The sequence below is a fragment of the Notechis scutatus genome, chromosome 3 (assembly GCF_049901735.1).
Source record: "Notechis scutatus isolate UNSWTSFEM ecotype Mainland chromosome 3, rNotScu1.2, whole genome shotgun sequence".
NCBI classification, from domain to species: Eukaryota; Metazoa; Chordata; class Lepidosauria; order Squamata; family Elapidae; genus Notechis; species Notechis scutatus.
The window spans coordinates 30,135,021-30,159,918 of record NC_142011.1 but is presented as its reverse complement, the minus strand read 5'-3'; the positions used below and the strand labels follow the sequence as shown (position 1 = coordinate 30,159,918).

The 24,898-nt window shown below is 33.5% G+C and overlaps 1 protein-coding gene across 2 annotated transcripts in view; it reads right to left on the bottom strand.

Moving 5' to 3' along the window:
- Positions 1-24,898, bottom strand: part of PTPRT (protein tyrosine phosphatase receptor type T) — a 687,970-nt gene that overhangs the window by 81,521 nt on the left and 581,551 nt on the right. For both annotated transcript variants that reach the window (XM_087959374.1, XM_087959375.1), the window contains 3 exons: positions 23,125-23,260; positions 10,636-10,665; positions 556-701 (listed from right to left, as the gene is read on the bottom strand). In XM_087959374.1, coding sequence (XP_087815500.1) covers positions 556-701; positions 10,636-10,665; positions 23,125-23,260 — 312 coding nt within the window. The remainder of the gene's footprint in view (positions 1-555; positions 702-10,635; positions 10,666-23,124; positions 23,261-24,898) is intronic.

Here is a 24,898-nt window from a genome sequence, read left to right as displayed (position 1 = left end):
CTGTACTGGCTTTTGACAAAAAGTCAAAAAGTCAAAAAAAAAAAAAAAAAAGGTTCCAGGGAGACCTATGAAAAGATTTGGGGATTTCCAGTATTTTTATTTATTTATATTCCACCATTATTATTTCTATAAATAAGTCAAGGGGTGAACATACCTAATACTCCTCCCACCTCCTATTTTCCCTGCAACAACCCTGTGAAGCAGGTTGAATTGAGGGAGAGAATAATTAGCCCAAAATCATCAAGCCAATTTTCAAGTCTAAGGTGGGGTTAGAACTCTCAGCCTCATAACCTGGTACCTCAATCACCGGACTAAACTGGCTGACATTGAAGGTTGTCTACATCTGCTTTGAACTGGGATTACAACCGTCAGGAAGTTCTCTTCTTGCTTCAAACAGTTAGAACAGAAGGACATAAATAATATTAAGGGTTTTTGTCCTTAATCCTTAACTTCATACCTTAACTTTTTGCTTGTTTACTTCAGTGGCGTGCAAGTCATTTAATTACCAAAATCTTCCTGAGCATGAGCATACCATCATGAAAATGTGGAACTTACTGAATCCATTAACATCTTGACAGCCTGAAATGAAAGTGTCTTCATTGTGAGCAGCGCTTTTTGTAGCACTCTTGTCTGAAGCAGCAACGGGTCCCATTTCTCGTTGACTGCTGCTTTGGGTTTCTTTTTGTTTCTTGGCTAGTTTCCTTCAAAGTGTTTGGAAGAGGGAAGAAATCGGAATTAGTTTCCTTCATAAATTAAAAGAAATTGAAATAAAACCAAGTCAACTATTATATATTATATATATATAACTATTATGTATGTATACTATAGTATATACAACATGCAACTATAGTATATACAACATGCAGAGTTGTCCTAAAAGTGCTTTTTAAAGAGGCAATTGGACGTTCTGATTTTTCTTTGAAGACGTTTCACTCTTTCATCCAAAAGAAACTCTGAGTTGAAGAAGCTTCTTGGATGAGAAGAAAAATGTCTTCAAATAAAAACCAGAAAGTCTGGTTGCCTCTTGAAAAAACATCTTTGGGACAACCATGACCTGAATAACTGAGAATCTCCATAGACAACAAGCAGGGTTTTTGCAAATATGAGGATGCATTTTGATACATCTCCATTTGCAAGAGTTAACAATGGAGAGTGGATATGAAAGTAGCAATGGAGTATCATGGAAGTTAACAGCAGTCAAAAATTGGGTCAAGGAAAAAGGAGCACAATCAAATGGCACAGCAATGGTATCATATCAAGCAATTATATAAGCCTAATCATGGAAGCTCTTTTGATAATTTTGTCTCTGGTCAAGTATACTGTCCCTTAGAAATGCTGTCAGCCTCTACTCCAACAGGAAAAACAGTCTGCTGAGTAAAATATGTTTGTATGAGACCTTGATCCTCTAAATTTTTGCCAGTCTCCAAGAAAAAAAAATGGTAATAATGAGGCATTGATATGAGAAAAACAGCTGTATTTTTATTTTCCATAGATGAATGACAAAGTTTACCCTGACTAACTTTTGAATTTAAGTATATTTAAATTTATGTTAAACCTTGTATATAATTTAAAAAATCTAAACTTCCATCCTTGGTCTATCAGTCTAGGTCACTTATAGTCCAATACCACCTATAAAATACCAATAATTGAGTTATGGTTTTTTTACATGTGTTCAATTTCTAACCACTTAGAGGCTTGTTTCCACGTTTTTCTGATATACTGGAAGATACTGCAAATTAATTGTCTCCTTAATTTAAGACAAAAATAAGTTTTGTAGTAAGTTTTTACAAAGATACACCATTAAAATTTGTACTAACATCTTGCTGTTGGCTCAAAAAGAATCAAGCCTTCCAAATGAACAATAAGAAAAACTGCTATTTGTGACTCTGAAATACAAACACTTACAAAATGTTACTCTTAAAGAATCTCATACATTGTAAGGATCTAGAAACTAACTTTGAAGCAGAACTAGGAAAATTAACATTGTAGTGAACTCTTGTCTTCTAATGCTACTATCTCCTTTTCTATCCCAAAGGATGCATTGACAAAGTGAAGTATTGGTGCCAATGATATTGAGATGGGAGATACAATTTCAACCTATAATTTCATCCATGAACCCACTCTCTACTTCCCTTTGTACCAACAAATATTGTACCAACAAAGAAACTTCTGACTGCCATTTTGAATTCTTCCTGTATGTCAAATTTCTTATTTCACAATCGATAATAATTATAATTTGGATACAGATAAAATGGCATCACCACACTCTTGTAAATTAAAGGAGGGTTGAAATTGACATTTGGATAAGGTATTACTAGAAATCTGATGAGTCCCATACCCAGGAAAGAAACACTTCTGAGTCCCAAAAGGTATCAGTAACTTCTTTTCTACATTGGTATTGGCTTCTGCCTGATCTGTTCAAAGATGGAAGCAGGGACAAGAAAAAAAAGGGGGGGGGGGGAAAAGAGTTCCTTTGAGTCCCTTGTCATTAGGTCTTAACAGTGATATAATTGGGTGAAGAGGAGTGGGACAGATCATCACTCATTTGAAGCAGGTATTATGCAATTTAAAGATTTGCAATGCTATTTAAGATGTTACTTTAAAATTAGATATTAGATATTGCCTAATTAATATTAGGATTTTTATTTTTTTTAATATCAGGATGATGCAGATAATGCACAAAATTCCTAATGAATGAATGAATGAATATTCGCAATATTGATGTAGGTTGATCTATATATCCTGCTTTAATACTGTTCATGATGTAAGGACAGAGGAAAATTAACTTATGGGACATTAAACCATCACATTTTATGCATTTGTATAGAGATTTGTAAGATTTAGAAATGAATAAGCAAATGACAGGACACCAGCTCCACTTCAGAAACAGGAAAAATAATTCAGAACTCCCAAGTATAAATTTTGAGAGAAATTCCAAAGGAACTCTGGAACACAGGCACCTCACTAGCATAGGATTAATAAATCTTATACATGCTCATTACATCCTGACATAATATCTGCCAAGTTCAAAATGAGTGTGTACTAGTACAAACCATATGATACAGAATTTCTGCTTAGGAATTTGTTCTAATGTTGGAAGTGGGTCTTAAAAAACAAATATGTGTACATTTTGTTATGGTTTCATTACTCTGCAATGATTAATGAAATGCACAACATGATCCATTTCATGACAGTGTAGATGTGAGATGTGAGCCATTAATCTTTCACCATATAAGTACTAGTAAATGGGTTTCACAGTCTGCTGGAAAAGTATCATTAATATTGACACAGGAATGAACTTGTGTGCAGAGGCATGTCTTCTGTGAAAAGATATGAGGCTGTATACACACATCATATTTCCTCATGGTTAACTTACCTACGGCTTTTGGAAATAACCCAATTTTCTGGGTTTACTGTAGTGTAAACTAAACATTGCACAATAAATTATACCTAGGGGAACCTATGGGACTAATTCATCTGGCAAGTACTACTTTTGCACTGGGTAATAAAAATATGGTATTTTCCACTTTATGCAGTTCAAAGTAAACACAAAGCGTTAATACAGAAATAAAATAAATATTATTAGTAGGGTGCCAAAAGTCCATGTGCATAATGCTAAGTAATAACCCCAAAGGTCTATATGATTTTATACAATTCTAAATAAATAATAATAAATATTATAAAAAATAAATATCATAATATATAACCAATAATAGGTTCAGCAATATATTGTAGAAACTAGCTAAGTAATTGCCCAACCTATGCAGAAGTGGCATTCTAGATTGTTAATAGAATGCAGCTATATAAACTTAATTATTAGAGTTCCTTTGATTTCTCAGTCAAAATGTAATCTGAAATGATGAGCCTCTCATAATGAACATTTTAAGTTACTGAAATTAGCCAATATTGATATACTATTGAGGGACATAAACAACGATGAATATTGCTTATTAAAATAAATTTAAGTGATATATTGCAATAAATGCCTATACTAATTCCATTTCTTAAAAGAATTTATTTATTTATAATTCAATTTATGTGGCTGCCCATCTATGTAGTTAAACTCTGGATGGTGAACAAAATGAAAAAATAGCACTGCTTTACTGAGGAAACTCAGAAAAAGTCCATCCTTCCATATCATATGGTATCTGTGGAAACCATCAGCGGTACTTTTAACTCCATGTAGGGCCTTATAGATGATAACCTTCACCGTAATAGCACTTGGAAGCCATGCCATTCACATACCAGTAATTATATAGGGAAGGCATGAGTAACTATGAAGAGTGCCTGTTGATCTAAGGATAGATGCTACTGTTGCACAAGATGCATTTGTGTGAAAACTATCATGGTCACAGCTGCCACTTTCTCCTCAAGTGGGATTCACATTGCACAGCAACTTTATTGTCTCATTCAGCATTAATGATGGAAAATCACTTGAACTAAAACTATTTCTTCCCATCCAAACTTTTTCAGTCTTCAGACCATTACCATGGGGCAGAGATATTCCACTAAGATATACTGATGCTTAATTTCGTGCCAATAAATTATTCACCCAGCAGTTTCATATAGATATTAAATAGGAGTGGGTAAAGAATAAAATTCTGAGCTATTCTGAATTGTAGAACTGAATCTTGCCTTTCCTATCAACACTGACTGGAATCAGCCTCAAAGGAAGGTGGAAAAACACTGAAGAATTGTGTTTCCCACACTCAACTCTTTCAGCTGGCCCAACAAGGTACCATCATTGATATTAAAAGCAGCCAAGGGATGAAGGGCTAGGATTGATATATTTCCCTATCCTGAGCCTGTAAATTATTAAATACAATTGTTTCTTTGCTTTGCAATAGCCATATCATATAGTTTTGAATTTGAATGGCCCACAAAAATAGATTCAAAGCAGTGGTGGGATTAAAAAAAAATTATTACTGTTTCTGTGGGCATGGGTTGGTGGGCTTGGCAGGGGAAGAATACTGTAAAATATCCAGTCAGAGGTGGTATTTGCCAGTTCTCCAAACTAGTCAAAATTTCTGCTACTGGTTCTTCAGAACTGGTCAGAACCTGCTGAATATCACCTCTGATTCAAAGGTTTATCTGCAGTAAAATAATTCAAAATTACCTTGCTGCTTTTTAAATGACCTGAAACACTACTCTGGATTTACAAATTAAGAAAAAAAATTAGGATAATGCATGTCCTTTATCTAGATTACATATCACACAATAACCTGATATGCCAATATAATGATTCAAAGTAGCAGGAACTTATAATTTGCTTATATATTGAAGAAACCTAATGAAGCAATTTAAACCATTAGAGTGGGACATTAATGCTGCAACATCACAGAAGGTAGGACCAAATGACCTTTTTATAACATTTTAACAGGCCTAAAACAGATTTAAAATAAAGTAAGCATTTAGCCTATTGAAGACTTATTTTGCTTCTTATTTCTACTTAAAAATGTTGGTTTAAGAAAATAAGAAGGGCCCTGTTAGATCAGATGCCTGGCCCATCTAGATCAGCAATCTGTTTTCATAGCCAACCCACCAACTGTACAAAGAAGCCCACTAGTCTTCTAGATGACTTTCAGAGGCAGTCACACTGCCATCAAGGCTTAGCAGCCATGAATCCCCATGACCTCCATGAATTGTTGGAACCAATTCCACAATTTTTTATATGTTGTATTTTAAAAAGCATTTCTTTGTTTCATTTTTCCAGAATTCAATCACATTGCATTGATCTCTAATTCTAATATTTTGGGAAGGGAAAAACAGCTTTTTCTTGTCCACTTTATGCTCATCTTGCTTAGTTTTGTACACCTTAATCATGCCCTCGTCATTTGTCTCTTTCTAGACTAAAAGTCCCAAGTACCTCATTTTTTTTTCTTATAGGTAAGCTATTCGGATTATCTTATAGGAAAACTAAGAACTGTTTATCTTAGTTGTTCTCTTGAAACTTCTCTAGTTCTCTTATATCCTTTTTTTGAGGTGTGCTGACAAGAACTGCATACAATATTTCAGGTGCATCATTGATTGACATAAGGACATTATGATGTTGGCAAACTGTCTTTCCTCATTAATCACTGCTAGCTCTGATCCCATTAATTTATATGAGTAGTTAGGGTTTTGGGTACCAAATATATATCACTTTAGCCTTGCTCACACTGAATGACATCTGACATTTTGACACGCACTCTGCTAATGTGCAGAGATTCCGTTAGAGCTCTTCAAAGTCCTTTATTGTTTTTACTACTCTGAACAATTTAGTATCCTTAGTAAAGTTGGTGATTTCACCAGTCGTGCTCAATTCCAGGCCACCTATAAAGTATCTTTAAAAAGCACTTATCTTGGGACAGAACCCTGGGGGAACTCCACTAGTTACATTCTTCCATTGTGAGAAGTGTCAAGGAAAAAAAAAAGATAAAATTTAAAGTATTGAATGTGAGTTTTGACCTGTCAGTGTTTTGAGCTGTCTTTTGAGTGACAGAAGCATTTATCTGAAATGCTTACCTTCCACAAAGAAAGCAATTCAAATGCTATTTCTAAAGTCATGACAAGCTGTATCAGTGATAATTCATGTTCCCTTCCTTGACCAGTTTCTCAAAAGCACAACTGAAGCATCAAGGAAAAGTAACTTTCATCACATTAGTGTCAATCCTTTACAGATCATAGGCTTATGTAATATGAAATTCTGAAGAATTTCACCTGCCAGTTATCATACAGAGTGTGTATATAACTATGTTTTGGTCATTACAGAAATGACAAGGTGAATGGTGAAGAAAAAAAATCCCAGATGACTTTCAGAAGATAATTCAACCAGTGGCTGCTGAGATAAAAGTCATAGAAAAATCCTTATGTTAACTATTTTCATACATGGATTGCATTTTGTTGACAAACAGTAAAACTAGAATGTAATATATTAAAAGGACTTTTAGGCAAAAAGTGACAGAAGCCTCTTTGAAACCTCCTTAACATCTAATAAGTACTGGATTTTCAGTTAGATTATAAAATGACTACAATTATATAACATCTGAGATATATCTTTAAATTCTGTTAAAATATCTACTTTGATTTCACCTTTGAACCAGATAGTGAGTGCCATGTCAGTGTTTGACCAGGGTGACAGGATTTGGAATCCCTCAGAGAGTATCTTAAAGCTTTGAAGTAAATCTAGACCAACCATCTAGATCTGGCTTTATCTATCAAAAGAGAATGTACTGAGGTAAAATGTAAAATCCCTTGGAGGACAGGAAGAGTAACCATAAAATAACTAAATAAATGGAAAAGAACAAGTATTCACAAAGAAACCCAAATCATATTTAAATCCTTAAAAAGATATGAAATAATTCCTGCTGAACATCCTAAATTTACATGAGTAAGACAAGCAAGAGAGTGTTACAAAGAGGCCGAATTCCTCTGGGCCATATCAGGTTCACAAAGTCACAAAGGCAGCAAATCCAACCCTGTATGGTAAAATTGTCTAGGTAACTGTCAATAGGAAACCTTGTGATTTAATGATAAGGAGTCAGCATAATCATATTTTCCAAATGCAAAGCTTCTAAAATTATTGCAGTTGTACAGTGTTCTTTCCATTCATTGCAAAGATTTGACTTGAGAAATTTATCTGCACTTTTAAAACATATTAAAATGCTACAACAGCAATTCTTGTGGAATTATATTCTTAAAATGCAAGGAGAAACAATATTTTATTTATTTTCTATATTTGACAGATTCAACATGTAAATGATGACATTTCACAAAATAGTTGATACAAATTTATCCAAATGATTCTATTTGAATCACTTCTTTTAACAATTCTATTACTTTATGTATGAGATTGCAGTGGAAACCAAATATATGCTTTGATATATGATATTAAGCATGCAGAAGTTTGCATATAATCCCTGGGTATTCATTTTGCACATGTGAAAGTTTCAAAAGAATATTCAACAATATTCTGTCAGAGAAATAAAACTAGAACAGAAACCTAAAACCTAGCTTACTGTATAAGCATAGTGAATGTTTTCCCTTAGTAGGTGAATAGCACTCCCCCAATAGCAAACAATGTAAAACTTGTAGCATAAAGAAAAATCTAAAGCTGTTTAAGCCCCTTTAAAACTAGTCACTGTCTGAATGATGTACTAGTTCACAATACTATTAATTTCTACAATTTCTATTTTATTTCTACATTATTAGAAAAGCAGGATACAAGACTTAAACATTACAGGCCATCTGTAACCAGAGCAAAGACAGTAGGATCATTTTTTCCCTTAAGTTCAATCAGGTCCAATTCCCAGAGACCGTTTGGACAAGTCCCTGCAGTTGTCTTAGCAAGTTTTTTTTTTTTTCAGAAGTGATTTGCCACTTCCTCCTTCTTACTGCTGAAAAAAACTAACTGGTCCAAGGTCACCCAGCTGGCTTTATGCCTAAAGTGGAACATGAACTCATGGTCTCCCAGTTTCTAGACTGATGCTTTAATCACTACAACATCTAGACCAGGGGTTTCAAACTCACAGTGTCATGGTGGCATCACATGATGTATTGGGACTTTTTTCTCCTTTGCTAAACTGGGTGTGGGTGTGGCCAGCACATGATGCATCTGGCCCATGGACTGGGAGTTTGACAGCCCAGATCTAGACACTGTTAAATCACATTTAGGCTCCATGGAAAGCAGAGGATAATATAGACTAACAATTAATGAATGTACCATTTGTATATATTTTAATATGTTTAATTGTTTTATCTTTAAAAAGCATTTTCATTCAAAAAATACTAGCTGTTATGAACTTTTTGTAAATGAAAAGGTGGCTTAAAACCTAACCAGATTGAGATTCAAGTTAATATCGTCATCACACCTCATCACCCCAGTTTGCTATTTCCTCTTCTACCAAGTTGAGTGAATCATTTCAGGAAATCTAAATTGGAAATAATACCTTCTATCCCTGGATTGGTTTCTGAAATTCTAATGCTTTCTACAGCTAGGCCTAGTACTTGAATGACAGTGTATTTTTATAAACAAATCTAAAGTAGGTATGGCAAAACAGGTAATAATGGGCTTCACTTTTTGCGCCCTTGAGCTAGAGAATCTATTTGCTGGAAGGACACTGTGAATTCTTTAAAGAGAACTGAGAGATTGACTCTATGGTTATATTACACCAAATTATATTCATATATTCTGTCCTTCCTCTCCCTAGACTGTGAATAAGAGACAAAAGTTAATATTATCCTATTAATAGGGTAATATTAATCCATTCATTAGAGTAATATTAACCTAATGTTATAAACATACTAAGGCTGAACCAGAAGGATAATCATTTTTCAGGAAGCAAAAGAATTAATTTAAGGAGCAAGAAAAAAAGGAACTTAACTGTTCTTGCCTTTTATTAATTGACAAAAATCATAAGACTTCTATGAATTCTCTTTGGAGACAAAATAATATATATAAAATATGATAGCAATTCCCTGTTAAGTGCAAAAGATATTCTAAAACAGGATTATAGCTCATAGAGATATAAATAGTTGGAAATAAAGAAATGAACTTAAACAAACATATGTATGACTCATTTTCATCTTAAACACATTTGGCTCTTTTAAAAAAATGAAAAACAAACATTTGATAAGGAGAACCAGCCAAAAAGAAATCAAAGATACTGTACCTGAATAATTTAAGGATTAGCGGAGTCCAAAATAATTGAACTAAAATGCTAAGATATGTTTTTAAACTGTGGAAATCAAAATTTAGCAAAGTAATAGTGCAATAAGCATTTTTAAAGGTGGACTCTCAAACTGATTCATACATGGCACATGATATCCTATATGTGAATTCTATGAAAAGTTAAGTCTGAACATTTTATGGAAAAAACATTTAATTACTTTTGTTTTAAATTATGCAACTTTCTTAGATTTAATTATCTCTGTTAAAATATTCAATTGTGGCCTGATTAATACATGCAGGCATTTCTTTGAGATGCTGAGGAATTATATGACCAATACTCTTTTTACCCCAAACAATAAGACCAATGGGACCATATTTAATCAAAGTGCTGGCATGAACCACAGTTCTAATTTGATCCCTTCAGATGCACATGGCTGCAGATATTTTGAAGGATCTTACTTTCTTCATTGCTTCTATCTTGATTACAGCTGTGAATATGCAAGTGTTCAAATTTATCTTCTTTGGACACTTTCCCACAATGTGCAGTTTCAATAAAAGGGTGCCCAAATAGCAAATTATACAAAGAAAAAGGAACTAAAACTATTGAATATTTCCAAATGAAGATCTCCTAATGCACAGTATTGATTTTCAGGAATGTGAGGGACAAGAGTGAGAGTCCTGCCTGTATTCATTTCTTTTGAGCCTATTCAGAGAGAGGTGACAGTCAAAGACGAATGGGGGAAAATGAAGTGAGAAAGGTACGGATTATATCTGCACACACAACCAACTGTCTTGTGGTCTTCTATTTTTCTCCCCTTTAACTATGTGGTTGGGAATATTAATAGTGTGGGCATTAATGGAACTCTTTAAAAATAGTGAAGTAATACAAAAAAAATCAAGAAAAATATTTTATAAACAAAGAAACAAAATCCTGCTGCTCTACTGTGCATGCTTAAGGAAATGGTTATATCCAACTAGGTACTTACAAGTAATAGGAGTAGGAATATGCATTTCTTCTAAATATGCAGTCAGATGAAGGAAATGTCCAATAGTGGGGAAGAAGGAAAAAAGCATAATTAGACTTCATATCAAGGATTTTAAGTTTGAACTGTACATAGTATTGCAGAGCTGACTCTACTACCAAATTTGCTTTCATCACCTATAGTTAATGAATACTGGTCTAAGGCCTGGTTGCTACTTTTCTCAAACAGGAATGTTTGCATGTGACAAGTACAACTAATCCTAATGTTTTGTATAGTCCTGGGCAAGTCAGTTCACGATGCTTTGAGTTCCTATTCAAACAAGAGCAATATCTACCAATTGTTTTAAGCCTGTTTAGGCATGAAGAACACAATTTTAGAAGTAACTGAGGTCAAATTTAGACCTCAGTTACCTCTAAACTTGTGTTTTTTTTCATGCCTAAACAGATTTAAAAGAATGAAAAATTCATAAGCAAGCTTTTATAGGATTGAAGAAGGGGCTTTTTTGTGATTCTGGCAGCAACAATGGTTGTATTCCATGCATTCATTATTGCCATCTAACCTCTAGTTGCTAGTTTATAGAATAATCAGTAAATATTTTAATTTGACACTCTCGGAATGTCACAAAAGCACCAAATCACACTACAGAGAAGTCAATCACATTTAACCACATGAAGCCAAATAAGTGGAAAAGTTATCTTAGATCAGGGGTGTCAAATTCATGGCCTGTGAGCCAGATGTGTCACGTGCTGGCCATTCCCATCCCTGGTTTAGCGAAGGGGGAAAAAGTCACACTATGTCACACGACAACAATGTGATGCTGCAAGTTTGACACCCCTGTCTTAGATGAAGAAAGAAAGTGGGGGGAACAGTACAGTGACTAAAAGCAGAAAGAACAATCACAAAGTGAGAATAGACTTACTACATGAATAAAAAATTTGCAAGCTTTCCCAAAAATAATCAAGAGAAGGAGCAATGTGAAAACAGCAAGACGAAGTAATGAATTCTTTGCCTGAGCTCTTCTAAATACAACTTGATAATTCATTTCCTATATATTATAATAATGGAATTGCTTTTGCATATGAAAATGTAATAAATAAGCTCTGTACTTCATAACTCATAATTATGTATTCTAGATATATATATGCCACCCCTATAAGCAAGCGGATGTAGAATAATTTGCTGGGAAGAGTATTGTCTTGGTAAAGATTCGAACAATGTCAAATAAACTTGTAACTAGTAATATACACAAACATATTTAATCTGGACCCTTGTAAATCTAGGATTCTCAATTTAACCTGAATTGCCATGCATTATGAACACACATCTTGTATAATTGCACAGAATATCCCACTGGTACATCAACTCCTTTGAGCATTAAAATATCCATTTTGTGTTTTCTCAAACTATAAGTCAAACAAAGCAGCTATATAACATAGATTTTGTCAAACCACTATAAAGCACATGCATAGTTTAAATTAGTAAATTGGTGTCATGCCAGGAAATAATCTGGAAGAAATTATTTGTATCCTTTTTCCTCTCTCGAGGGAATTTTATTTGAAATATATATGAATAAGGCTTGCAGTTGTGCATAAGCACTTTGGAACCACACACATGTTCACAGTCAATGCACACAGTGTGTACTAAATTATCTGCTTTAGAAATAATAACTTTCAAATACTCCTAGCATTCAATTTCTTCCCCTGCTGATGATATATCATGTTCTTCTCACTTAGTCATTAACCTCCTGAAGTTCATCCATTCATATTGGAATGTGTTACACCTCGAAGTCACCTTGTAAAACAAGGAACAAGTTGTTCTCTTTTGACAAATGTGTCATAGACTATTACAGACAACAGACAAAAGCTAAAACTATACAGTGAACTACACTTAAATATTTTAACAGATTTAAAATATTACTATAGTTTCAAGGGATATGATTATTGATAGTGCTTGAATATCAGAAATCGCCAGCTAAAACATCTTTGTAACCAACCAACCACTGTTCTAAAGACAAAGCTTTATTTGATTTTTTTTCCAGGTAAACAGTTGGTGACAAGGTCTTTTTATCCACTAGATATTTGCAGACCACACAAAAGTAAAAAAAGCTTGGACCTAAGTATGTCGGACCTTTCTCAATTGAATAAATTGTGAACCCTGTAGCAGTCCAACTGAAATTACCTAAAACCCTCCAATGGATCCACCCTGTCTAGTTTATGTTAGTTTATTAGTTAGTTTATTAAAACCTGAACATACCTCTGACTTGAGACCTAATCAGGTCGATCCTCCTGTGCCATTGCTAATTGAAGGTGAACAACATTTTGAAGTTAAAGAAATTTTGAATTCTCGAAAACAAAGGGGTCAACTCCAATATTTGGTTGTTTGGAAACATTGTCCTCCTTCCCAGTCCGAATGGATGAATGAGAAGGATATTAGAGCTCCTAAGCTTATCAAGGCATTTAGTACTAAATATCCTGATAAACCCCAAGAAATAGTATGATGGTGTTACGTGTATATTTTCTGTTATCATCTATTTTTATCTTTTATAGGACTAACGCCTCTTTTGCAGGAGGGCCGAATGTAAGCCTACAAGATTTTCTTCCTTTGCTTTAAAACTTTTGGCTGTCATAAATAACGGGGGGAGGAGGGGGGACATGTTATGGGAAGCGAGCTGGAGGTGTTACAAAACAGAACTGTATAAGTTGGGGGGGGGGAGATTCCTGCTTAGGCTTCTATCCTATGCTATGTGCAGCCGCAACTCTTTATCAAAATATGTCAAGGTCAATGGACAGAGGCCTCATCACCACCTGGAGATGCCCACATGATGCTGTACACAACTTTTAATTGGATGAGCCAATTGAACTATTGGGGGTGGGAACGTTGCCAACACTTTGTATATGTGATTTATGCACTCATTTTCTCAGATTCAGAATTCTTTTGTGGCTACCACTTGACTTCCAGTAAAAGATATCTTTTCTTTAATTAATGGAGTCTAAGTATTTCTTTCTTGGATTTTGAATGGCGCACCATCTGACAGCAGTCATAGAAGACATCAAATGATTATGATGCTTGCTTTTATTAGAAAAATAGCCCCTCCCTCCAAATATGCACAATGTTTAAAGTTTTAGTACCAACTAAATGCCTTTTCAAAGAGAAAAAAATGGAGAAGTGCATCTTTGTTTATTGAAACAAAGATAAGATGCTGGATAAGGAAGGAATATCATTTTCATTTTTTCTTTGTACATATATACATAAAATTAAAATAAATATGCTTCTTATTACTCTCTCAACATTTTTTTAAAAGTTTCTTAATGAAGGTTTGGCCAGAACACTTTGTATTTATTTGTTTTATATTTTAAATGCATTTGCTTTATCTTGCCATGGGACTATACTTCTTTATTCCATCTTCCCACAGTTCTCATCATGAACACCTCCTGTTCCCAATGAAGCTATTTACTTTTGGAAAAACAAAAAAGCCAACAAAAATAAAGTATTTCAAATACAAATGTGTATTTAAGACAATGTCTCCATCATCTTTCTTTTCTTGTTTCTTCCATTTCCATTTCCAAGTCAAAGAGTACTGTATGTCCTGTATAAAATTATCCAACTTTCTGTCCATGTGCTCTTTGCACTTTTTATGTTATGTAGATTTGAAAAGGGATTAATTCAAATTGTACACATAGGGGAAAAAAATAAAAACAGTGAATTTTCTAAAGATTCATAGGAGACTCTCATTACAGATTCCAAATCAAAATTTTGGAGAGTAGTTTCTAGTTTCAGCTTACTGATAGACACAAGGTTAGCCTATGTTCCTGATGAAACTGAGCAAATGGGGACAATAAAACAATGGGGATAAAAATACCAATGGCACCATAGGTCATTTAATCTTTAATGTCAAAAGAATTTTCTCCACTATTTAAGTACAGATGGAAGCTTTTTTTCCCTCTGAGATTCACAAACTAGAGTAGAATGATCAAAAGACTCTTCCATGGTATTCATGGGAAAAGAATATATTAAATTAGTCCAGATGCATTCATGTATATGTTTAAAGAAAAACATTAAAGCCACAATTGAATTTGGGGAAAATATTCCAAGTACATAAAAAGTAATCTGATACTGATTCTGAATCATTGGAAAGTACACATTTCTACAACTATTTGCTTGATGCCCTAAATGATAATAAGCACCTTGCATTGATCCTATTTTAGTGATTGATTATGTGCGATCAAGTCGTTTTTAACTCCTGGCAACCACAGAGATAGATTTTAATATCTTCTTGCAATAGAAGAGATAGCTATGAATATAATATGGTTTGATCAATGGAGCAGCAGAAAGAAAAATACAAGGAATCTGGACTATTACAAGGAATAAAATTTAGTATTTCTATTTAAATGTAGAACATGTTATTTAGATTCCTTTAAGTTTCCTTTCCTGCTACGGGTCTAGTAATAAATTCTTATTTGCTGAAAGTTGTCTCACTGCTATCTGTGTGTGAAACTAATCTATTCTTAAAGGTTTCAGCATTTATTTTTGTGGATTTATTCAAAAGCACATTCATTCATTAGTATTTAAAATGAAAGTGTGATTATCCCCATAGAAGGGAGTTTATAGACGAGCTAAAAGCTGTTGTCCTACTTTCTACTTTTCACCCTTTCTATGCAACTAATCTTCAATTTAAAAATTAAAATGCTTGTTAAGTTTGAATAGACAAAAGAAAGAGGTTTTGTTCCTACAGCTTCTGTGACAGGCCGTGTGACCAGAGAAAACTATGTGGCTACATAACCAGTCCAAGAAGTTCTAGGAAAGAAGCCACTATTTTCAGAGGACTGCATTCCTGGAACCACATTAAAAAGATAAAAAAAGAAAGAAACCTCTGAATATTAGGGGCATTTAAAAAATAAGAATGGTAGTTGGTAAATTCAGACATAGAGAATAAACCTCAAATTTTTAAAGTCCTGCCTTCATTTACCTCTAACATCAATATTTTGATTTTAGACCAATAATTATCAGACTGAAAAAAGTAGACCACTAACAAAACAGGATTATTTTTGTCTACTTATCACTAGATGCCATTGTTGCAGCGTCTTCCATTTTTTAATTAGGAAACACACAATTTGATTAGAATGTAGCATTAGTTTCCCTTTTGGAAATATTTTGGTGATGGAAGAATGTGAAGAAATGGTGTCTCTCTAACTTTTGAACCTGAAACCAATAGATAAATAGAGAGGAAGGATCTTTTTAAACATGATAGATCTTCTGTACAGGTAGTCCTCAACTTATTACCATAATTGGGACCCAAATTTCCATTGTAAATCAGTGTAGTTGTAAAGCAAATCATCAGATGATCAGACCCGATTTTATAATAAGTTTTACTAAGTTATTAAACAAATCTAGCTTCCTTCATTAACTTTGATTATTGGAAGCCAGCAGAGAAGATTTCAAATTGTGATCACATAACCTCAAGACTTGTAAATTGTAAATGAGAGCCAGTTGCCAAGCACTTTAATTGTGATCATGTGCCCACAAGTGGTGTGATGGTTACAACTTCAAGGATTTGTTGTAAGGCATTTTTAGTAAGGCTGTGGTACATTTGTACCATCATTAAATGAATGACCACAAGTTAAAGTTGTATTCAATGCTAAGGCTATTAATGGCTATTTCACTGAACATGTAGAACAGCAGAATACTAAAATTATGAGGCATGAGTGGGTGGATAGGTAGTCAAATGAATCTGAAATGTTTATATTCAACACAGAATCACTTTAATTAAATTTCTCAAAAGCATCTCAGTTTGATTTTGTGTTTATGTCAGTTAGATAAAATCTTTTGACTATCCATCTTTAATTTCAACATTACTTCAATTCTGTGGCAATTTTGTTGCTATTTAATTCCAAAATATTTTCTCGTTACCTATTTCTACACTGCTATCACTCTCCCTTTGGATTAGCAAAATACATCAGGAAAATTGAATGAATTGTGTCTGTTGCTGATCAGCCATAATGCCTTAGGCTGTGAGCAGATGCCACTCTGATATCTGAAGGTAATGCCTCAAGTTTGTCTAATTAAATTACTATTTTTCTGCCTCATTGCTTTAAAAGAAAAGATAATTTTGTCCTTGTTGCTCGGTGGGCTGAAAGACTACTCATTTTCTTAAAAGCTGAATTCAGAATGGCTAGGATATATACTTCTTGTTTTTTTTAATCTCCATTTATTATTTGTTTATTTAACTATTTGTGAGTACTGTTTTTTTGAAAGTTCATTTATTCCTCAGATATTCCAGCACCAATGATTTTTCATTTGCTTCTCGTTTCAAAGCATGATAGATTTTTTTTTGCAAACCATATGTCTCTCAATATGACAATACTTTCCACTGTGATCCAATGATTGTATAACTTCTGACCTACTTGATTAGAAGAAGGCATAAAAGTAACTTCAGGGCATCAACAGATTTTGTTGACAAGATAGCCCTATTTAATGTCTATTTCTAGCTTGCTTCTATTTTATAAGTGACAAAAGACAACTGAACCAAAATCCTTTTTGTTAAAGCTGGTGGACCCCTATTGATGTTTTCTTAATTATTGCTTGAAAACTGACTGTGTACAAGATTATGAAACCCCCAAAATGTGTTTGTACAGAACCCCCAAAAATGTGTTTGTACAGAAATAACTAATGGTCTTAACACAATATATATTAAATTTTGGGGTGCAAGCTTTACCTTTCTGTCAATCCTACATTTTCTGAAGTTAGTTCATTATAGTAGGTTAGAAATTTGCTAACTACCATCCTGGTCATACATCACTATGGGGAAAGCAGAACCCTCACAGAAAAAAAAATAGTTTAAACCTAAGGCATTAGGAGTCAATTAGTAAAACAAGATTAAGTTTATAGTGTACATGGCCCTTTTCTGTCTAGATAAAAAGCAGTTAAGAAAAAGCAGACAGGAAAATTATTTTCAATGTTTTTCGATCCATTAATTGCTCTTTCAGCTGATCTGTCCTCAGGATCATTGCCTTTACTTTGGAGCAGGTTTCCCTCCCCACAATAATTTAAGGTGAATCTGCCTCCTATTCACTTATATCCATTATTCTTTGTCCTCTATTCTGAAATAAAAGAAAATCCACATTACAAATGTTCAAATATTGTAACAATACTATCATATCCCCTACATCTCTCTGGCTAAACATAGCTATAGGTACTTCATTTATAGAATTCAGTTCCTAGCCCCCTGGTTATTCTCATTGCTTTTTCTGGAAGCACTCCCAATTTTTCTAAATCTTTTTTCCAGTGTGGCATCTAGAACTGGAACCAATACCAAACTGTATATGCAGATGTATCTTTGCATACTCAAGATTTTTGATACTTCGATATGTCATTAAGTTTATTATGGAATATAGATCAACATGAAGCATAGTTTTCAGTATTTTTGTGACAATATTAATTACCTGTAATTGCTATTGTTTTATTTGCCATATTTGTATAAGTTCTAGTTTATACCACGCACACGTTTTTGTTATACAAAAACTTTGTTCTAATCTGGTTACACTTAGCCAGATAAATAAGAAAGATAAATAACTGTAGTAAGAAAACATATAAATTACTTTTTTTCCTTCCATTTGAGAATTATTCTATTAAATTTCATATAAGTATACTTTAAAACAATTAGATGATAAATAGCAGCATAATGAAATGTAATTAATATTCAAACAAAATGGTTACTGATAAATAAATAAAGGTAGAATGTGATTCCATACAAAATCATTCATATATAAAAAACATGTATTAATTATATTTAATTTATATTTAGTATTTATTAATTATATTTACTGCTTCAATTATATTTTATTAGTTATATTAGTTTTATTAGTTCAATTATATTTTATTCAATTATATTTTATTACCAGTTACTGCTTCAATTATATTTTATTGGAATTAGTGGAGAAAAAAACAAGTCTATGAACAAATGCCCTCAAATTTAGCTTAGTTGTATAAAATTTCCTAATTTGTTTCTATTTAATGCAAGAAGCTACAGATGAATAGCATCATGTAAGTTCACTGTTTCCAATCCAAAATGGTCAACCCAAGAGTAAATGTCTAACTTTAAAGAGCTTTGTGTGCAAACCAGTCTATGTTAAATAAAATCCTTCCAAAATCATCAAACAGCTGTTTTGTTGTCAAATAGATGGTTCACACATTAAATAATGTTTGAATTAAAAATGAAATGGTTCCAAATTTGAAAGCGTTCAAATTCAATCATTTTATATACCTCTCTAGAGGGCTATTCCCTCCCCCCGCCATTTTCAGCAAGAGAAACTACAAAAGAGGTGGCAAAATGTATAGTATTTAATTCATCAAACTGAATTTAAATTCAAGTGCAAAAATGTATGCAGGATATATTTTTACAAAATTTGAATGTCTGTCTATAAGCTATATTTGTAGGTTGCTTGAAGTCAAAAGCGTCATCAAACTATATGTACCAACAACAACTCCCCCCCCCCAAAAAACAAAACAGATTACCCATAACAATAAGGAAACTTCAATCCCAAAAGAGATCACTCTGGCAGAAAAACAAATCTGGTCACATTGCCAACTTGAAAAGCCGATACAAAAATTTATGCCACCAGATAAAAACTGAATGCACCAATGATCACATTAAACAAGAGGAAAACCTTCTACGCACCAATTCCACCTGTGCTTTTTACAATTTTGTAAACAACAAACTAAAAGACTCAAGGTCCATCCCACCCCTGATAGGACCTAATGGTAAAGACTGCAACGAGGACACCATTAAAGCCAACCTCTTTAACACATTCTTTGGCTCAGTATTTGTAAACAGCAATGGATCATGCCCAGTATTTCCTAGCCAAACTATAGAAAACTACAATGATCTAATACATATCGATTTTATAGAGACAATGTTGAAAAAGCACTATGCAATCTAAAACCATCTCTATCTATTGGACCAGACGAAACCATCTCTATCTATTGGACCAGACGAAAACTATCCACTGCCATAGCAGAATCTCTAAGCATAATCTTTGAAAAATCTTCCAGGACCAGCTCCTTGCCAAACCTATGGTCACAAGCCACAGTCATCCCCATCTTCCAAAAGGGAGACCCCAGCCTAGTTCAAAATTACAGACCAATCTCCTTATGCTGCATCACCTGTAAAGTCATGGAATCAATTATTAACCAATCCATTATCCTCCACTTAGAGACAAACAACCTACTCTCCAATAAACAATTTGGTTTCAGGAAAAATCTATCCTGTAATCTGCAACTCTTACACTGCAAAAACTTATGGACGACACAACTCGATCAGGGCAAAACAATAGACGCAATCTACATAGACTTCTGTAAAACCTTTGATTCAGTGGTACACGACAAACTACTCCTAAAACTAAAATCTTATGGTATCTTTGGACAACTGCATAATTGGATAGAAGCATTCCTGTCAAACAGACAACAAATGGTCAAAATTGGGAGTATAGTATCAAATTATGTACCTGTCAATAGTGGTGTCCCCCAAGGCAGTGTTCTAGGACCAACTCTCTTCATACTCTACATAAATGACCTCTGTGATCATATTAAGAGCAACTGCGTTCTCTTCGCTGATGATGTAATGTTCAATACCACAGACAATACTGCTACCCTTCAAAAAGATCCTGACTATGTATCAGAATGGTCAAACAAATGGCAACTTCAAATCTCAACAAATAAATGCTCTGTCTTACATACTGGCAAAAAAATCAGAAAATAAAATACAAGCTGAATAATCATGACCTTGTTGATGATCTGTAAAGGACCTTGGAATACTCATCTCTAATGATCTAAGTGCTAAAGCCCACTGTAACTACATAGCCAAAAAGGCATTAAGAGTTGTTAACCTAATCCTATGTAGCTTTTTCTCTGGTAATATCATACTAATAACTAGAGCATACAAAACATTTGCTAGACCAATCCTCGAATACAGCTCATCAGTCTGGAATCTACATTACGTATCTGATATTAGCACAGTTGAGAAAGTCCAGAAATATTTCACAAGAAGAGTTCTCCACTCCTCTCCTTGTTGTAGAATACCTTATGCCACCAGACTTGAAATTCTAGACCTAGAAAACCTTGAATTACGCTGTCTTCAGTCTGATCTTGTATGGTATATAAAATCATACATTGCAATGACTTACCTGTCAATGAATACTTCAGCTTCAACCATAACAACACAAGAGCACACAATAGATATATACTCAAGGTTAACTGCACCAAACTTGATTGCAGGAAATACGACTTCAGCAACAGAGTGGTCAATGTCTGGAATACTCTACCTGACTCTGTGGTTTCTTCCCCAAACCCCAAAAACTTTAACCTTAGACTGTCTACTATTGACCTCATCCCTTTCCTAAGAGGTCTGTAGGGGGCGTGCATAAACGCACCAATGTTCCTACTGTCCCTGTCCTATTGTTTCTTTATTTTTCTTATATATACCTATTTCATGTATTCATAAGTATGTATATACTTATACCTATTATCTTGTAAGCAATTGACAAATAAAATAAATAAATAAATAAATAAATAAATAAGCATTGTCAGGATTTATAGAGACAAATGGGAACTGGCGTTTAGTATAGTAGAATTTATTTTATGCAAGTTTTTTGATGGACTGCTTGTCTTTGCTATAACATAGATTTAATTCTAAGAAAACATTTTTAAGGAACAAGAAGGTTCCCTCCCCCTGTACCATTTATTATAGAACATACAATAAATTATACTTATCTATAATTATAGCACATATAAAGAAAATTGTACTGTAGTTCTAAACTTAAAGGAGTTCAGTTATTAAACACAACTAAAAAAGAAAAATGAATCTATTGGTATGAGCAGATTCCCATGACAATCATAGGCACAGACTGGTATTTTCTGGGTTTCTTTAACTATGCTGAAGTAGAAGTAGTGTTTGTATATAATCAATACAAAAATGCTTCCTTGATGCTAGAAACTGCAAAGGAAACTGATTGACTAAATCAGAGTATGTAGTAGGTATGGTGATCATAAAATGAGAGCAAGGAAATTCAGCATGCTATGCTGGTTCAAAATGTGATAGCCAGTGGTTCACATAGAAAGCATATACAGATGCAAAAAAAGATGGCCTATTTCAAAACTTTTTTTCTAATACATGCCAGCAACAATTTTGTAAAGTGGTGGTCATATGTACCAAAACAAATCTCTCATACAGCCCTTCTTTTTCAAGCAAATTTTAATAAGTTTGTTCATCTGAGTGGATGGTCCAGAGGAAATGGCTGTCATTTGAGCATGCACAGTCAAGCCACACTTAGCAGATTAATAATCACCTTTGATCTACAGCACCGCTCCTTCAAAAAAGAATAGAAAGGGAGTTTTTGGAAGCAACCCACACATGTCATAGCTTGTAATAACAATAGCAGACAAGCAACATCATCACACATAAACTGCATATTTATCAGTCTTTAAGTACACACATACCCAACATACACAATTTGAATATAATGCTCTTCTAATGAATTATTCCAGTTTGAAAAATGTAAACATGTAATGTTAATAAAATTGTGTACATATTTGTACACTATTGAACATCTGAGGGGGTGGAAGTATAATCAACCTGTGAGAAGCTACTTTTCTTTTTAAAGCTAAGTGAAATGACTTGCTCAGGTAATACAAGCTGACCTGGATAAACCACAAATACTACTACTACTACTACTACTACTACTACTACTACTACTACTACTAATAATAATAATAATAATAATAATAATAATTGTTGTTGTTGTTATTGTTGTTGTTATTGTTGTTATTGTTGTTATTGATGTTATTGTTGTTATTGTTATTGTAATAATGTTTTAGTAATTATATCTTCAACCAAATAATCTTGGGAAGTGTAATTTAGTGAAAATGTGTACATTTTGTTACAGACAACTTTTTCTTTCCCAGACTGGCAGGTTATAAATCCCAGACTTTTCTTGGAGAAAGAATGAATTTATAAACAACAAAAATCTATATTATGGATATGACACAATGTATTGAGCACTCAGGACTTAAAATTGGTTTTTATATATTTAAACACCCATATAAATATATATTTAAACACCCATATAAATATATATTTAAACACCCTTATTTACCACCCCGTGGTAAATAAATATCAAAAAGTTCTGCATGTTTCCCACATTCACCAAGATAGTAATAAATAAATCACAATTCGTTATTCCATCAAATGGCTGAAGGAAAATATACATACATCACAGTCACACAACATATAGTCAGAATAAGATCCCCGTGCAGAGAAGAGACTTTCCTTTAGCCGTGTATATAAAATTAGTTGAAAAGAGGAAAAACCTCTGTCTCACTCTTTGTATTCCCAAATAAGCATAAAATATGCATCAATAAAACACTAAATATTTAAACAAAAGTTAACAGCAATAATAAACATTCCCAAATCAAGGCAATGTAGAGATCTTAGAAACATACCTCCTTTTGATTGTAAGCATTGCTCCCAAAAGGATAATTACAAACATCAGAAGACCAGCTATAACTCCAGCCATTTTCACCGTATTATCAACCTGTTTTTCTGGTTCCACCATGTTGGAATTCTGTGTAGAAGCTCCTTAAGAAGTTGTAGAAAAGGAGAAAATAAAAGCATTGTTGAAAAATCCCAGGTAAATCAGATTTCAACAACTGCTTAAATGCAACAAAAAGCCAAACCTGTATTTGGCCATAATGGAGATGTATCTTTGACCCAAATATGAGAAAAATAGTTTCTCCATTCCAACAATATGTAGAGATTCAGTAATATACAGACTAAATGGCAAACATAATCCCATTTAAATTTATCATGTATTACCACACAGTGTAATTTTGTATTCCATTCTTTTTTATTTTATTTGTTTATTTTATTTATTTATTTATTATTCTTATTGGCCACCCATCTTACCACAGGGTAACTCTTGGAAGTTTACAATCATAAATACCTATCCACATTAAAAAATAAATAAAAGCAACCATTAAAATTCAATAACAAGTAGGGAAGATGGGGCAGGGTAGGACAAAGTGGGATTTGCTGTTATTCGATCAACCACTTTTTTATGTCTAATGAAGATGTCAGATGTCGGAAAAGTATGTCAAGTAAAAAAAAAAGGATAATCACCACCATTAATTCAAGTATGTATTTAATATTATTATTTTATTTTATTATTATCCTACTTTTATTACTTTTACAAATATCTCAATATACTGAACACAGCTTTTATTTTCCTCACAACAACAACTCTGTGAGGTGAACTGGTCCAAGAGAGAATGCCTAGTCCAAGGTCATCCAGATGGCTTTCAGGTTAAGACGAGACTTGCATTCACAATCTCTCACTTTCTAACCTGGGAAAGCAGAGTGAACTTTCCAGTTCTTTATAAGAAAATTATTATATATCTTACACAAGAGTGTTAAGATTGAGAAGACCCTTTGTCTCATATTCCTGGAGCTTTGATGGCTGCATCATCAATAGCATAATACCATTTTAATTGCCAAAGCTTCATAACTGAAAAGTGGGAAGAGCTCAAAGTGCAAATATAGCTGTGCTCATATTTTACATCAATAGCTATTCTAAATATGCATCTCTCACTTTCAGTCAGCAAAAATATTTTTGCTCCATTTGCTAAATGAAGCAAACCAGGATAATATGCCTAGCTATGACTTCCTGCCAGAAATTTCAGTAACTGTTGTGCTCTGTCCAGTATCCCCAATGACTAGTAGAACAGCATTTTAAGAGCTTATACTTTATGGATTACTGCCTCCAGCATGTAGCAATTAAGGGACCATCTGAATAGGATCTATATCATTCAACTGCTGCAATTGTCCAGAAGCATATTGTAATAGCAGTGGCATTTCTCATGCCCTTAAGGGCTTCCAATAAACCAGAAAACACTCAAATGAAATTGGTAAAATTGGATTTTAATCTCTGGAGGCACTCAAACCAAATCAAGTAAAGCAGGTTGTATTTGGTGAATACAGTTTGCTAAGAATATAGATTGAACACCATCAGAAGATTTTGAAGAGTTTTCAATTGTCTGGTTACAGTCGAAAAACATTATTCAGTATGTGCATGAAGCTGCATTCCTTATTGCAAGGTACACATAGTCTCTATATAAAAAATTAGGGGAATAAATATAAGAAGTTGATTCTCAGTGACTACTACATAAACAATTAGTGCAAGATAGATTGTGCATTTCATATCAGAGTACAGTGAAATTC